Genomic DNA, 17,147 nt, shown 5'->3' with positions numbered 1-17,147 from the left:
AGATCTCTGGTATCTCTTCCTCTTTATATAAAGATATGAGTTCTATCTATCAGGACTTCACCCTAATGACCTCATTTAACCTTAATCATCTTAAAGGTCCTGTTTCCAATATAGTCACATGGGAGCTAGGGTTTTAGTATATGAATTGTGGAATGACAAAAACATTCAGTCCATAAGAGCCTCCTTACAGGGATAGTATTTGAGGCTAATCTTTGTGGCTTGTGCCAACTCCAGGAGGGCTCTTTTTACCTGCCTTTCCCTACCTGTTTCTGTTAAACTTCTAACTGGTCTACCATTTAGCTTGTTGCTCTGATGAAGCAACCAGCCTGCCCTTGACTGCTCAACAGCAAAATCCTCATTGTTTTCGACAGTGCGCTATGCTTGAAATACCCCATGTTCTGTTCCAAATAACTCAGATGATGTATCATCAGTCCTCTAAGGGAAAGATGCATAGCTCTCTGTTCTTAGAGCCTGATTCTCCCATGGGCAGAACCTCTGCATCACTGCCCCAAAACTGAGAGAAGGAACAGTGACCCACTTATCCTGGAGTGCCACCTCTGCTCCCTAAGTGGGTGGTGAAGAACCTCACCCTGTGTGTGACCCAGGGCAGGGGTGTTCAGGGCCTTGCTGCTCCTGGACTATGAGTAGGGATTGGGTGAAGGAAGGGGCCCCCAGTCCTCTTGGCCATGTCTGCATTGAATACAGGTTCTATAATATGGAGCTGGGGCAATTAGAGATTCCAGCAGCCCTTTGCTCTAGGGGTGAACTGTAGCCCCAGTTGGAAGCTGGGAGGAGAGAGATCCCTGTCTTTTGGCCACATCCAACCAGAGTAGAGCTTCCATCACAACAAGCTTGGAGGGGAAAGAGGTTAGTGGGGCAGATCATGGCTCAAATGCCACAGACTCTTGCTTTTTACTGAGATTTAGTAGATTTTCTTGAATAAATCTCAGTTTGCTGTATGCCCTTAAGACAGTTTCCAGAGACTAAACTGTTGGAGTTTTTTTAGTATTATTTTTACCAGTAAAATGGTAAAAATGTTTCACTGGGGAAGGAGGTCCATTGAGCTACTTACACCACCGTTCCAGAAGTCCTGCCATCCCAAACACACACACACACACACACACACACACACACACACACTTTAAGGCTTCACATTGAAACGATTCCAGTACTTTGTCCCTACCATCTGGACCTGCCCTCACATTCCCTGCACTTCTTTAATATACAACTTGGGAAAAAGAAAAGCTCGTTTCCAGTACCAAGAAAACCATATTGAGTATGTAGGTCAACTTTATACAACTATCTCTTTGCTACCATGAGCCCAAGCATAGGGGATCACATCACTGGAAAGGGAATTGGAGGGATTGGTGGGGGAGAGATTACACAATAGTACCTACAGGGCCTAATATTACTACTTCCTGTGGTAAAATGTCTCTAAAATTATGTCCAACAATTCCTGTCATCCTATATGCACATGCCAGCAAGAGATGGAATCCACTGTGCCACCCCTTGAATCTCAGACTTGGGACTTGCTTTAACCCATCAAATGTGGTGAAAATGGTGCTGTGCCAGTTCTGGTCTTAAGCTGTCTGACACCTGTCAGATTCCACTGCTGCTCTGTTTCTCCCCTGAACTGCCATATAAAAAAGTCCAAGCTAATCTGATAAAATGAGACATCACACAGAGAGAGAAGCCATGGGAAGCAGAACAAAGACCAGTCAAAGCCAACACAAAGACCCCAGACAAGTAAGTGAAGCCATCCTTGACCTTCTAGCACATCCCAGACACCAGCAGAATGCAGCCTCACAAGCAAACCTCGATAACTCCACATGGAGCGAGAACTGTGATTAATAAAATGATTGTTGTTTAAGCCACTACGTTTTGGGGGGTAGTTTCTTGCACAACAATAGATAACTGAAGCACTCTTATTGTTTAATTAGAGAATACAGATTCCTTCTAGATAAGTTTCTTAACAGATGATAACAACTTAAATAGAAAGCTGATGATAAGTAGAAAAAAAGAGAAGGAAGGAGAAAAGAGAAGGACCTTCAGGGGACAAAGTTACCTCTGAAATAGAGATAGAACAAAATATATGAGAAAGGAGATTGGGAGAGGTGAGGAAAAGTGAATTAGTGAGGGGATCAAGGTTCATATGAGCTCAGGAGGAAAGAGATTAAGGAGCCAGGAGGCCACATGGTGAAAGTGTGTGTGCAGGAGACGGGGAGGGGAACAAAATTCACAAACAGGAGGCATGGTCCACATCCCAACTCTGCCATAATTAGACATCCAACCTTTAAAATGGCATTTATTCTCTCTGGAATCCACTTTCCTAACTGGTGAAATGAGGGATCAGGATAAATAATCTCATCTAGGTTCAATTGTTTTTATTTGGAAAAAAAATAAAAATTAGTTTGACAGTTTTTATCATCACTGTATCCTGAAAACCATACCAATTCATGAGGCGAATGAGACCCTATAACCATAAACAGTTGGCTTTATTTGCATAACAGAGTACTAATGGTCTAGTTTCATGAGAAGGGAAATACTGCTATTTTAATAATGCAGAGATGCTCTATTAATAGCATCCACAGTGTTAACAATTTGTTGTTCAAAATTTCTGCCTGACCTAATGTGAGGCTTTGTCATTTATGGTCTCAATAAATCACATCTAATATTATTTTCTTAGAAAAATAATTCTTACAGTGTGAGATAATAGATGTGCTAGACTCTTTGCCATATATATTTTTTAAGCAAAGTTATAAATATCCTAAGAAAAAGTCCCTTTGCAGTTGCTTAAACATTCGATGCTATCAAACGCAATGCCGCTACTCTTTGGAATATTAATTTGTTTTCATGAAACACACAAAAACGTTACACATATTATTAATGGGTAAGAAGTATTCTCTTAAATTCTGCTTCTAACATGAATTTATTTCAGATTCTCATTCATTTATCTATGTATTCTGAGTGTGTTTCTCTTTGCTCCGTACTTGGATTGAATTCCCCAAATGCACCAAAGTCTCATTCTTATTTGTCTGTGTCTTTACCAGGAAATTATCTCAGTCAGGAAAACTTTCCTAACCCTACTTCCTATGTAGGGTTTCCCTAACCCTACTCTAACTCCTTTTTATTTTTTCAGTTCTCAGCCTATCACTTCTGAAAAGCTTTCTCTGACTCCCAAATTCCAGCAAAGACCTAGGTTCCCTTGAGGTATTCTTACTGTATACCCCCAGAATAACACACATGCTATTTTGTAATTGTCTGTTTCTTATACGCATTCCACATTAGACTCAGGCTTTCAAGAGGACAGAGATACAGGTCTAGGAATATTTTAGTCTCTGGTATATATACACACGTTCAATCAATTATGGTTAAATAAGGGGGAGATGAATGAATATCTTTCACATGGAACTGTGGGAGATAGTAAAAAGAACTAGAGCTATGTAGAACATTAGGCTCAGCTATATTTATTATAGGTGTGTATATGTGATAATGATATTATATAATTAAGAAAATAGCAGTTAACTTAAGATCAGTGTGACCACAATTTGCCACATAGTTGAAAAGCCTTAATTCTTTCTAAATATAATTTAATAAAATGTACTATCTTAAAAGTGTGAAGAATTGAGGAAAAGAAAGGGAACCACATCAGATTGTGTATGTCTGTTTTTTAGAAGAAAATCTACAGATGAAAAATATACTAATAAAATATGTCCTTCGTACACTCAGCATATTTAAGGAAGCAAATCAACTATACAGAGTATTGCCTTTTTCAGGATAAGAATTATATAACTTGGCCAACAAGTTTATAAAATTTTACAAAACGCCCCCAAGTTGCAACAGCAAAACTTTCCAATTCTGAAGCAGTAGGATCTAGGGACTTAGTGAATACTCAAGACACAACGAATTGTGAAGCAGTATCAGATGTCTGTTACCTGTCTAGCGTGAAGGCGTACATCTTGGTGGCTTTGTCATTCACAAGATAAGTTCTTTCGAGAAACTCCATGGTGGCCAGGATAAAAGATTTTGGTGGTGGTGGTGCTGTTATTGTGGTGACGGCTGCTGCTCTTTAACTCACTGTCCAGTTTTAGAAGCAAAACAGCATTACGACTATTCACACACTTCCCAAAGAAAAAATGAAAAGCTTCTGGGATTACAATAACAAGCCTCCCGTGTCAGTGTTCTTGACAGATCTGCTAAAACTACAGTCTGTTTGGAATGTTACCTGGCTTCATTCTCTCACCCACAGAAACTACCTTCCTGCAGGTAGGATCCCATGACGTGTGTGTGTACGCGCACGCACTTCCCATGCCATCTGATTCCACTGTGCTGTCTAGGAGGTAGAGCAGATCAAGGGTTACCCGCTAATTGCTGCTGTAGGGGTTTGGTCTTCAGAGCACACCTGGGTGAGCTCAAACAGCTGCCTTTCTGTACACTAATATCTTTTCCCTCCTCTTCAACTTTCTTTTTTTTTTTTTCTTTTTCTTGGCAGTGAGTGGGAAGGTCTGTCTCTGAACCTAAAAGCATTTCTCCTAGGATTTAGTTCTAAAATGCCCTCTAAGGCTTCCCTGGTGGCACAGTGGTTGAGAGTCCGCCTGCCGATGCGGGGCACACGGGTTCGTGCCCCGGTCCGGGAAGATCCCACATGCTGCGGAGCGGCTGGGCCCGTGAGCCATGGCCGCTGAGCCTGCGCGTCCAGAGCCTGTGCTCCACAACGGGAGAGGCCACAACAGTGAGAGGCCCGCGTACCGCAAAAATAATAATAATAATAAAAATAAAATGCCCTCTAAGCAGCTGTCAAGATTTACTTCTCTTCTTCTAGGACCATTTGGGGATTTCACTACTGAAGAGGACATAGATCATTAGTTACTGAAGTCTCTAATCTGAAACAGTTCCTGGTGCAGCAGCTTTGAAACCCTTTTGACAGACAGGAGAAGGGCAGTCTCAGCTTCTAAATAAATAACAGCCCTCAAGCACAAAAGAACCAGAATGAGCTGTGTTCTCCCTGGCCAGGGTACCCTCTGCTGAGGATAAAAGACCAACCCAAGGAACCCCTACCAGGCAAACCCATCACAACTCTTAGAAATGGGCTCTTCTGAGTTGATCCCAAGAGACCTTCAAGCCCCAAACTCCTATGAATTTTATTTCATTACAAAGAACTTTCCTTTCCAAATAAGAGAAAGGACTATAGCCCAAGGACAACAGCCTCGTCACACGGCAGGCATTTACATGTGGACCAAAGAGCATCCAAGACCTATAGAGATGCAGGCAGGGGCAGGCGAGTGCAGAGAGAAGAGGGCGTAGGAAGAGGGCGTAGACCCTCCACCTCTGAGTCCTCATTTCCTTCTTCATCTGTTGACACTAACTCCCTAGGGAGAGCACTCAGAGTGGTGTAGTCCTGAGTAGTCCAATGGCTCAGCATCTCGGGAATCTGCCCATACGGCTGAGCAGAGATTGCCCACAATGACCTAGTAGAATAAATATTGTCTCCTGGAAGGAAAGTGGGATTCAATGGCAATGGCTGTAGGCAGTGAGGGGAGAAGTCACCTTTGGCTGAGCGTGAGAACGCCAGGTCTCCTATCACATCCGTCGTGAAGCTGTACCTCTTGTCGATTTTAAGATTTGCAACACTGTCCTCTGGAACATAAATTCTAAGGTCTTTTCATATGGCCCCATTGCCAACCTGCTCATTAACTTTGCTCTGACAGATGGAAACTGTAGAAATGGCTCTGAGAGGCCATTTTTCTTTGCAGGAGAAATTCTAGGTCTAGTAAAGTATTTCCTTCTCTTATATTCTTACTCTTAACTTTGCAAGATAATAGGCTATTCTGTGGAGGCAAAAGTAAGAAACCAGAAAAGAATTATTAATCTATCGTGTGACGTGTTGCCGTACTTTACAGCTTGAATCAATTGTGAGTAGTTTCTAGCACATAATAAGAGAAAAAGAATTCGAATGAATGAGTGTCAAAAAGTGAAGAAACTACGTAAAACCAGGCTGAAATCCATTAAAGATTAGTGCGAAGCAGAGGAGATAAGTATTATTTAAATGCAGGAAAGAGAATATTTGGCTATAGATTTCAACAGGGGAAAAGCAATCTGGAAGTTTGAGGTTCCACACCACAAGTTTGGTCGCCAGCCCATATATAGCTGCACATATGTTTATGATTCTATGACTATGAAGATATATATTATTGATAGTTTGTTAATGTGAATTGTTTGTGAGGCGAGGATAGAGTGAGGATATATGAGAAGGGCAGGGCAGGGCTGATATAGACGGGGTAAGGTGGAGATGGGAAAAGAGGAAATGGGAACCCAAGCAAAAAAGGACAAGAAAAAAAATGTATTCTATGATCTCTCCTGTTTATAAGTTGAAGTATATATATATATATTTGCCATTTTTGTAGACCCAGTATAGTCTAAAATCAGCAATTTCATATGATTCTACTTAAATATATATGCACACATGTATACATACTTATAAAATGTATATGTGTACATGTGTGATACATTTAAAAATAAAAAATTAAGTGTTCATGCTTTAAAACTATAGGGAGGGCTTCCCTGGTGGCGCAGCAGTTGGGAGTCCGCCTGCCGATGCAGGGGACACGGGTTCGTGCTCAAAAAAAAAAAAAAAAAAAAAAAACTATAGGGAAATTAGGTACTATTTTCCTCAAAGCTTTGTGAATTTCCAGGTGCTACCCTTGGAGGTAACTACTTTACTATAAATCAAAGCTTCTGGTATAAGAGCAGGGAACAGTGGATTACAACAAATAAAACTTTTATGTTAAAGAAAAGTAAGTTTTGCTACTACAAATTTAGATGTAAAGTTATGATAAGAATTGTAAGCATGTTATGTTATGTAAAATATTCATCTGTTGATTAGCTTATCTTATAAACCCCTTTTTAACTGCACCATCATGCCCTTTCCCCCCAGTATTTTGTCAGCACAATGTTTATAAAAAATTTCCCATCCTCCCTGACTAACCTTTGGCCCACTTTGGCATACACAGCCCACCAAGGGCTAATGGCCCAAATCAGACTCCACGTGAGTCACAAAATATGTATTCAGAAAGCAATGCAGATCAAAAAAGAAAATCCCCTATCTTGTTGACAAGTCAGTTTTGCTGGGCATTTGCTGCTCATCCCAGTTTCCTAGGCAACCAGCTTCCAAACCATCCTGAGTTACATCCTGAATTACAGGTTGTCCTCTCTGCCCAGTCTCCATCACGAGCTTGTAGCAACTGAAGGGGCAACATACAATTTATAACAGTTAACTCTGGGAATAAATATTCTGTCAGCCGCGAGAACATAACTGATACAACCAGAGATCTCATTCTGCTCCCCAGTGCTGGCTATTGTCGACAACAGTTTCTTAATAGGATTTTACAAGTGGTAGCTAATACGTATGCAAAAATAATTTACACACAGTTTGCTATTTCACTTGCGGAAAGGATGTGTGTATTTATGCAGAACCATTGTAATCATCCCTACACACTAAAGTACTGGGTTCTCACTGTTTGCATTTAAACTCGTATTTCAGGAATACGTCATCTTGTCATTGTTTGCATATGACTATTCCCTAAAAAGACATTTGAAAATGTGCTTGTTTTAAATAATGAATGTGGATTTTCATCCCGTTTGTATCTTTCTTGTTTATGTGTAGAGGCCATGGAGTGGAATGGTTTAATGTATGGACTTTCAAATGTACAGAAAGACTTAGTTTCAGTTTCTGGTTTGGCCATTTTCTTACATATGTGACCTTGAAAAAGTTGCCTGACCTCTGTTGTTTTCAATTTCTCATCTGTAAAATGGGGACAGTAATAGAATCCATCTTACAGACTTCTTGTGAAGAGTAGAGGAGATATTGTGTATAAAAGTTCTCAGCGTAGTATCTGCCAATTTTATCTAGATGTGAGTTGCTATGTACTTGGCCATGTCTAAGTATAATACCTTGGCTGTCCCTGAGAAATTGACCCCAGCCTTAGTAGAGGCTAAGAATTACTCAGGGAATGGAAGTAGAGGTTTCTGAAAACAAGACCTGGGAACTTGAACCCGCCATCAGCTGTATGACTTTGAGTAGCTGCCTCAAATTCTCAGGGCTCAACTTTCTCAAATAATAGATTTGTGCCTGCCTTATGCTCCCCACTTGGTAGCAGAGTGCCATTCAGAATGTGTCCTCAATAAAGAGGACACAACAGGAGAGAAAATGCAGACTCAATCAGTATAATCACCTACTAAAGATTCTGGACTTATGTATTCCCACACAGACTATAAAGACATTATTTCTAAGTTGGGTAACATTTTCTTAGCAAGGTGGCTTTATGGTTATTACTACAGTATGAGCTTTTCAAAAGTTCCATCTAGGAACTTGTAAACAAAGACACTGGAAATTTAATTGGATTGTATTTTAAAGAACATTATGAAAATTTCATCTTAATCTAAAGTGAACGTGTATAAAACACAAACCATCTCCTGATATTTCATACTTTACTTGAAAATGGACTGAAAGCCATCTGAGTTTTATTTTCTTCTTGATAAATTGGCACTAACTCTGTTTTTTTGGCGGTGGGGGGGGGATTTTTATTTTTAAAGAGATTGATCTACAGAAATGTTCCAGTGCAAATACAGCTTGTATCTGTTGAGAAAAGAAAGACTTGATAAAATATCGATACTAAAACAATAAAAGAAATATTTTATTAAGGCTGATAGATGCAAACAAATAATATAAAAATAAACAAACAGTGTTTTGGTGGGGAGAGCTATTGGGGCCAGGTGGTTAAAATGTTTACAAAGTGTATATTTTACTGATTAGTCTCCATGCCTCATGCTTCCTTTTCCAAATATTCTGCAACTTAAACGAATTAATCCTTCAGTGCACCTTCTGAGCTAGGTATAGTTGACTGTGTCTTGCAAACTCCACAGCAGTTTTCTGCTGACTTCATATTCTCACCACAGTATATGTCTCTCTTCTTTATTTTATTTACATTGGCAAGCAAGAAAAGGTTCCAAGGACCTAAGCCATGATTTTAAGGCATTGGAATAAGAAAGGCAGACAAAAACACTCTTCCTGATATTCCAGCTCCTTGATCTATAAATGCACAGAGCATCACTGAAAACCAAAGCACTGAATTCCTGAATTTAAAGGAGAGAGAGAGAGCACCCTCTTGTCATTATCTGGAGTGCCACCATTTAATTTTCATGAGTACAGTTTACTTTCCTTTAGTGAAAGTCTTGAGGGGCTGATAATTCATCTTAGGCAAAGGATTTTCACAGCAAGTCCCCAGATGACTGCCAAGAGAGCAAAGGCATAGCTCATCTTCTCCTCCGAATCTCAATGCCTGGATTTATTTGACTCGAAGCTGACAAGCCTGCCTCTCAGGAGACAGTCCAGGAGATAAGACAAAAGCTGCCTTGAAGCTTTTCCTCTGAAAGGCTGAGCCATCACTCTTTATGTCAAACCCAAAGTGCATCAGAGGACAGCAGCAGGGTTTTCTGCTTGTAAGCGCAACCACAAGACATCACAGCTAACTCATCTCTTCTTTTGGTATCAGTGAATTTGCATCCAGTGAGTCCACATTTTTAAATGCTGCTAATCCAACTGTAGCAAATGTCACCACCACCGCCAGGGGACGAGTTCTTTGAATTTGCATCCAGTAAGACAAGTGAGGCATCATATTACCTTTTGCACCCCAAGACTCTCAGTCACCCAGATATTGGTCAGTGAGAAAAAGATGGGAATTTCCATTTCCTTCCCGGTCAGCTAACTCTGAAAGAGAAGAAAAATATTTAATTATAACAAGCTAACACATAACACATCATTGAAAATATTCTATCTGGCAACAGATTTTTTTATGTGCCTAATATTCCCCTTTACCCTTCAGAATCTGAAACTAAGATTTTTCTGAGTCTTCACCAGAATCGTGATACTTCATCGTTCACTGAATAAGCATTTCATTTTTTTTTTTTTTTTTTTTTGGTATGCGGGCCTCTCACTGTTGTGGCCTCTCCCGTGGCGGAGCACAGGCTCCGGACGCGCAGGCTCAGCGGCCATGGCTCACGGGCCTAGCCGCTCCGCAGCACGTGGGATCTTCCCGGACCGGGGCACGAACCCGTGTCCCCTGCATCGGCAGGCGGACTCTCAACCGCTGCGCCACCAGGGAAGCCCAAGCATTTCATTTTAAACATTATAAACATTCAGATTAAACTGCTACAAAAATGATACCCAAGGCACAGACACTGGCAATCAATGTCCTCCTATATTTTAAATATTATTTATGCAACAAAAATCAATATGACAAAACAGTATGAACAGTTTTTGGTACAAGTTCACTAGAATGGGATTTGTCATAACCTGCATTTCCTAGTCACAAGTTAGTTTCCAAGAAAGCTGGTAAATGGTAAACTCAGCTGCCCCTTGGCCATTTTCAGTTGAAGGAAACAGACAGAGAAATCCATTCTATGATTAATGTAATGTCCCAATGAGTACTAATTCTCCATCACTTCTTAGAATCATTGTTATTATGGATGTTGCTGTCAGCAGATGGGGAATAGTTCTTTTTTAAATTTATTTTTCATTGACGTAACATTGGTTTAAACATTATATAGTTTTATGTGTACAATATTATATTTTTATTTCTGTATACCCTAGAGCATGCTTACCACCAAAAATTTAGTTTCCATTCAGCACCATATAGTTGGTTCCCGTTTATCCCTTCCATCCTCCCTTTGCCCCCTTTTCCTTCTGGTAATCAATACTCTGTTCTCTGTATTTACATGTTTGCTTTTGTTTGGTTTGTTCATTTGTTTGTTTGCTTGTTTTTTATATGCCATATAAAGTGAAATCATATAATAATTTTCTTTCTCCATCTGACTTATTTCCCTTATTTCCATCCATGTTGTCACAAATGGCAAGATTTCATCTTTTTATGGCTTAGTATTCCATTGTGTACATGTACCACATCTTTTTTATCCATTCATCCACTGATGAGCACTTAGGTTGTTTCCATATCCTAGCTATTGTAAACAATGCTACAGTAAGACCTGAAACCATAAAACTCCTAGAAGAAAGTACAGGCAGTATGCTCTTTGACATGTCTTAGCAATATCTTTCTAGCTATGTCTCCTCAGGCAAGGGAAACAAAAGCAAAAATAAACGAATGGGACTATATCAAACTAAAAAATTTTTGCACAGCCTAGGGAACCATCAACAAAACAAAAAGACAACGTACCACATGGAAGAAGATATTTGCAAATGATATATCCAATAAGGGGTTACTATCCAAAATATATCAGGAATAGTTCTTTTTCATCTGCTTTATAATACATAGTCATCTCTCCTCTTTAATAAAGACCAGGCCCCCAACTAAATTGAGGTAGACTGGTTAGACCTAATATGTGAACACACTGGATTCATTGTCTGCTCAAATATACCCTTTCCACTCTTGGCTGGCCAGATTACAGGCCTCAGGCATTCCACTCTAATCCACGTGGTCATTTGCTACTAATTCAAACTCTTTGCTAGGAAGATGCAATTATTTAATTTCTGCCTAATGGCTTAGACAGCAGGGCATACTTCCCTGTGTTGGACTCCTGTCTGAGGATACTGCCCCTCAGGGCTAGCTTACCTGACACCTGCATCCAGCCCAGCCGCCCGTTTTTAACTGGTACTGCTGCTACACTGACCGCGCTGTCATGCTGAATGCGCCCAGTTTGCGATCCGGCTGCTGCGAGTCCTAGTTCTGTCCTTTTTACAAATGTTCAGTGTGTCGATGAATCCGTTTGCTTCTTTCTGCCCCAATTTCCTAACCAGAAAATGTTGAGTGACAGTACTAAGCTACTTCAGAAGACTCTTCTGAGTAAAAAGAATCCCCTTCCTCTTGCAGGTATAAAAAAGCACTTCCGGGGCTTCCCTGGTGGCACAGTGGTTGGGAATCTGCCTGCCAATGCAGGGGACACAGGTTCGAGCCCTGGTCTGGGAGGATCCCACATGCCGCGGAGCAACTAGGCCCGTGAGCCACAATTACTGAGTCTGCGCGTCTGGAGCCTGTGCTCCGCGACAAGAGAGGCCGCGATAGTGAGAGGCCCGCGCACGGCGATGAGGAGTGGCCCCCACTTGCTGCAACTGGAGAAAGCCCTCGCACAGAAACTAAGACCCAACTCAGCCATAAGTAAATAAATAAATAAAAATTAAAAAAAAAAAAAGCACTTCCGAAGTATTTAATATTGTTAAATACTCACATTAACTATGGAGAAGTCATTTACGTAAAAAAAAAACAAAGAAACGTACCTTAAGGTAAATACCACCTACATAAAAATGTTAGCCTATTTTTAATTTAAAAAGTAACATATATCCACAGCAAAATATCTTTAAAATTTAAGAAGGTGGACATGGACGGTAAGTCCTCCTACCTAAGATCCTAGGCTAAGATACAGGGAATAAACCATTTTTAAGAGTATCCTGAATGTCTTCATGGAATTCTTTGTGCATTTATGGGCAGACGTACACGAACTTTTTTTTACAGTCCAACTTAATGTGTATTTTAGGAATGACTTATAAGCCTGTCAACAGTTAATTATTTACAGGTCATTTCTTAATTATTAATAGACTTTCTTTTCTATAACAGTTTTAGGTTCACAGAGAAATTGAGTGGAAGGTACAGATTTCCCATATACCCCCTGCTCCCACATGCCTGTAGCCTCCCCCATTATCAACATCCCCACCAGAGTGATACATCTGTAGTACACCCAAAGTCCATAGTTTCCATTAGGGCTCACTCTTGGCGTTGTATCTTTCTTGTTGGACAGATGTATAATGACATGTGTCCACTCTTATAGTAACATATACAGTAGTTTCACTGACCTAAAAACTCTTTCACAAACACCTTTATCCACCAAATTTGCCCAATTTTTATGAGGTTGCTGTCTGGTGAATCCTAAGGTAGCATCAAAATAAAGCTCATTTCCTTCCTTCTGCTCTTGCTGGGAGACTCCTAGGCCTGTCTTCCACCTACTGGACCAAGATGATTTGATGGTTGTGGCTCCCGTCCCACGACCTCCACAAGTCGGCAAGTCCAGGTCCATGTCCCACCTCATGTCTTGTTTAACAGCAAATTAAACAGGCTAAAATTCCCAGCAGTTGCTTTTCGTTGGGAGGAAAGTTAAAGAAGAAAGCAAGAAGCCCTCGGAGATACCTCAGCTTTTTGTTCAACCCAACATTTGGCATCCATCTCATCCTCCCCTTCCTCCCAAGCCTTGATGAAATTCCTGACACTAATAGCTAAGCTCCAAGCTTATCCTAAGCTTTAGTGAATTATACAGACAACTTACTGCTCTCTGTGAACGTATAATCGAGGGTAGAACTGCCTTTGCAAAGCAATCCATTCGGTACAGTACTGGGTGACATACTATAGGTCATCACAAACCAGCAAACATGTCCCAGGACTGCCAACATATTTATACTTGGAGAATATATATAGCATTTGTTCACAAAACCTGAACAGAGTGAATATTAAAGTGAATATCACCAGCCCCAGTCACTTTCCATGCCAACATTAAAAATTAGAACTCCTATCTTAGCCCCTTGGATGATCAGACCTGGCTCTGTCAATCAAAAACAGTATCACACATCATGCGTTAGCTTACAGTTTCTCACGGCTTTAAAAGAAAGTCTCACTCTCTAGAGCCTGAAATTACAGACACTGACGCTTATAACAGTGTTCTGAAGAGTTAGACAACTTAAAATGAAATGTTTACTTTGTCATATGAGTCCAGATATTTTCCTCTCTTTCAGGGAAATGTCACATGAAGGTGAATCACGTCTGGCTTAGTCTTATTGAGGAAGTAATGGCAGTGCACGAGATACAGTATCTCTTTCAACACCCTAAGGGCCAAATTATCCTTGTCACTCTACATAGCACATCTCTTTTATGGAGAATTTCAGTTATTACTCTTCGGCACAGTGTTTACAAACACTCAGCAAATTATTATTCAGTAGATGAGAAGAAATGGGAAGGATACCCAAAACGAGTAATTTAACTAAGACATTAAGTAATGTGAAAAGACTAATTAGAAGTGTGACTTGCCCATCATTTCCCCCAAGAACTTCCACATGAGACTCCTTTCTCCTAAGTTTCAAAAATAAATGTGGTACATACAATAGATAGACTTGAGAGTTATCTAAAATGAACACCTGAAGATGTAATACCGGCCTTAATGTAATCAACAGAAACCAGAGAACTAGTCCAGTGACCTCTCTTCTAGAAAGCAGCATGGTATGGTATTGATTGTGGATCATTTCCACCGAACTACTTACCTGGTTTTTTAAATAGGCACTTAAAAGGGAAGCTTCCATGACCTGGAATTGGCCCTCTTAGACACCTCCCTGATACTGCATCCTCTTCTTGGGACACTTCTCCTTCTGGCCGTGAATGTGGATGCCACCTTCTCATCTTGAGGGTCTCAGCTCGGATATCCCCTCCTCAGAGAGTCCTTCTCAGATCTTTTTGTGGAAAGCCGTGGGGTCTCAGCCATATCCAGTTTCTCTCCTCCACAGTGCACTCTTCATTCCCTTCAGAGCCCTTGTCACTATCTGTGTTACCTTCTTTGTTTTTTGTTTCTGGCCTCATCTATTCCTATAAGAATGTAAGCTCTTGGGGGAAGGGGCTTTGCTGTTTCACACTGTTGTATCCCCAGTTCTTGGTACACAGTATCTGGTATATCATGGGTGAATAATACAATTTTCAGAAATTAATAAATGAAGGAATGATTGAATGGATGATTGGATGGATGGGTAGATAGAAGATACTAGTAAGAATTACATTCAGAGTAATGTACTTACTAGTGATTCAGAGTAAACCTTTTGCACTCATGTAGACTTGTGTATCTCCTCAGTAACTGGGTTATCGTAACATTTCTGAACCTGTTTTGTTATCTGTAAAGCGGGGATAATTAGATTTTTCTCACAGAACTGTTATAAGATTAAATGCAATAATTTATATAAAATGAATTTCACATATAAAGCTAATAGTAACTGCTTAGTAAATAAAGGATATCCATATTAATACTTCATATATAAAACCAGCCTGTAGTCACATAGGAAATTTTTGTCTTATCAAATATGAAAAAAAATCACAAAGTACTTTCTGATCTAGTTGTCAAGTTTCAACTAAGTCAGAGGAAAAAGCTATAATAGACTGGACTTCTCTACCTTAAAGAAAAAAAATTGGAGCTGGCAGGGGTATTAAGCTTGAAATGGCACTGCTACCTGGTTAAGTCTTAGATATATCTATGCTTCCTTTGGATGCGGGTGGAGACAGCAAGAGGGAAGAGAAGATCATGCAGGAACATATTATGGAAGGAAAAGAACACAACTCTGACATTTACTAAATTATTATACACCTAGATCCTGTTATTAAAAAAAAAATGTCATGAAGAACCTGGGGTAAGACAGGAAAAAAGACACAGACCTACTAGAGAATGGACTTGAGGATATGGGAAGGGGGAAGGGTAAGCTGTGACAAAGTGAGAGAGAGGCATGGACATATGTACACTACCAAACGTAAGCTAGATAGCTAGTGAGAAGCAGCCGCATAGCACGGGGAGGTCAGCTTGGTGCTTTGTGACCGCCTGGAGGGGTGGGATAGGGAGGGTGGGAGGGAGGGAGACGCAAGAAGGAAGAGATATGGGAACATATGTATGTGTATAACTGATTCACTTTGTTATAAAGCAGAAACTAACACACCATTGTAAAGCAGTTTTACCCCAATAAAGATGTTTAAAAAAAAAAAGAACAACAAAAAAATCAAACAACATAAAAAAAATAAAATAAAATAAAATAAATATATATATAATTATTTTTCTTCTTAAAATTCAGAAACTCCGATTTCTTTTAATAAAATGTGCAGAATATATTTTATCTCAGTGCTATTTAAATTTCTAAGTACATTTGGACAGTATATATGCATTTAAAAAATGTCTGTGGAAAGAGCCAATTTTATCATAAGACACGAGGAGTTCTGCATTATTTCTCATTGGTGCAAAACTAATTGGCTTTTCCCATGCATTGCACAAATATTTGTTTTTCCATTTTATTATCCTTATAATTGCAGTTGAAATTAAAAGAGGGCACAACCATCTGGCAAAATCTGGAGCAGGAAGCTTTGCACTTCCCAGCATCCTAGCCACATTGGCTTCCCAAGCCTCAAGAACCACTGTGATAGAAGTCATTGCTCTCCATAATGTCACCCCATTGATGGCACCAGTTTTCCATGTGCATCTCCAATTATACCAGCATTTGAGGAATTTTTTTTGAGCTGCAAAGAAATTCCTAAAATATACATGTTATCTAAGACTCCAGAAGTAGAAATGAATATTGGTGACATAAACTCCTGATTCCTCCATTGACCACATTAGAGTCATGCAAATGTGGGCTGGTGTCTCTTCGTGTGAAGTAGAGAAGGAATAATGAAAGTATAGGAGAATGGAAAAATTTAAAGGAAAGAACCAAAACCCATAAGACAAAGTTACATACCCAAATTTGGGGACTAGATTCAAGAATCTCAATAAATGCAACAAAGAACTTTCTTAAACGCCTACATTTCTTATCCTGACAAAATCCTGGGTATATACTGATATAACCAATTTGGGATCTCCTGGCTCCTTGAAAGATTTGGCTTTAACCCCGAATTCCATGGCCTGTGGGCATCCAAAGTCTCCCCTGTATTTTGGCAACTTTCGTGGGCATCAGGAGCAGGCGGGTGTCTGCCTTCAGCTTCTGTTTCTATGTAGCCATGTATTAAACCAGAAAAGAAACTTTCCTTCCTTTTTTCACAGAAGAAATCTATGCACACAGTGCATTGATGAATGTAGCAGACTTAATCGAAGATTGCAGGCTAAAATGAAGAAGTTAAATTGCAGCCATGTAAAAAAGCTAACTGGACCTGTAGTCATCATCGTTCTGAAAAGATACATCAGTTATCTTACTAAAGGACTTAAGGTTTTCCATGATCTTTTACTCATCTTGTCTCAATCTCTGCATCTTGCTGACATCTATCTCTTTATTCTCTTCCTTTTCTTTTCTCTTCTTCCTCTTGGCATCACGGCAAATTCTTAACTTTATCACACTCAGAGTAATTCTTCTGAGACAATCT

General features: G+C 39.9%; 1 protein-coding gene across 1 annotated transcript in view; it reads right to left on the bottom strand.

The window, feature by feature from the left end:
* The window catches only part of SLC30A8 (solute carrier family 30 member 8), a 35,110-nt gene extending 31,104 nt beyond the window's left edge, over positions 1 to 4,006 (bottom strand). The window contains exon 1 of the mRNA XM_024741295.1: positions 3,936 to 4,006. Coding sequence (XP_024597063.1) covers positions 3,936 to 4,006 — 71 coding nt within the window. The remainder of the gene's footprint in view (positions 1 to 3,935) is intronic.
* Between the last annotated feature and the right edge of the window lie 13,141 nt (positions 4,007 to 17,147).

This window comes from Neophocaena asiaeorientalis, unplaced genomic scaffold, assembly GCF_003031525.2.
Source record: "Neophocaena asiaeorientalis asiaeorientalis breed wild unplaced genomic scaffold, Neophocaena_asiaeorientalis_V1.1 scaffold177, whole genome shotgun sequence".
Classification (NCBI taxonomy): domain Eukaryota; kingdom Metazoa; phylum Chordata; class Mammalia; order Artiodactyla; family Phocoenidae; genus Neophocaena; species Neophocaena asiaeorientalis.
Note: the sequence above shows the minus strand (reverse complement) of the source record. Positions and strands in the feature narration are given on the sequence as shown.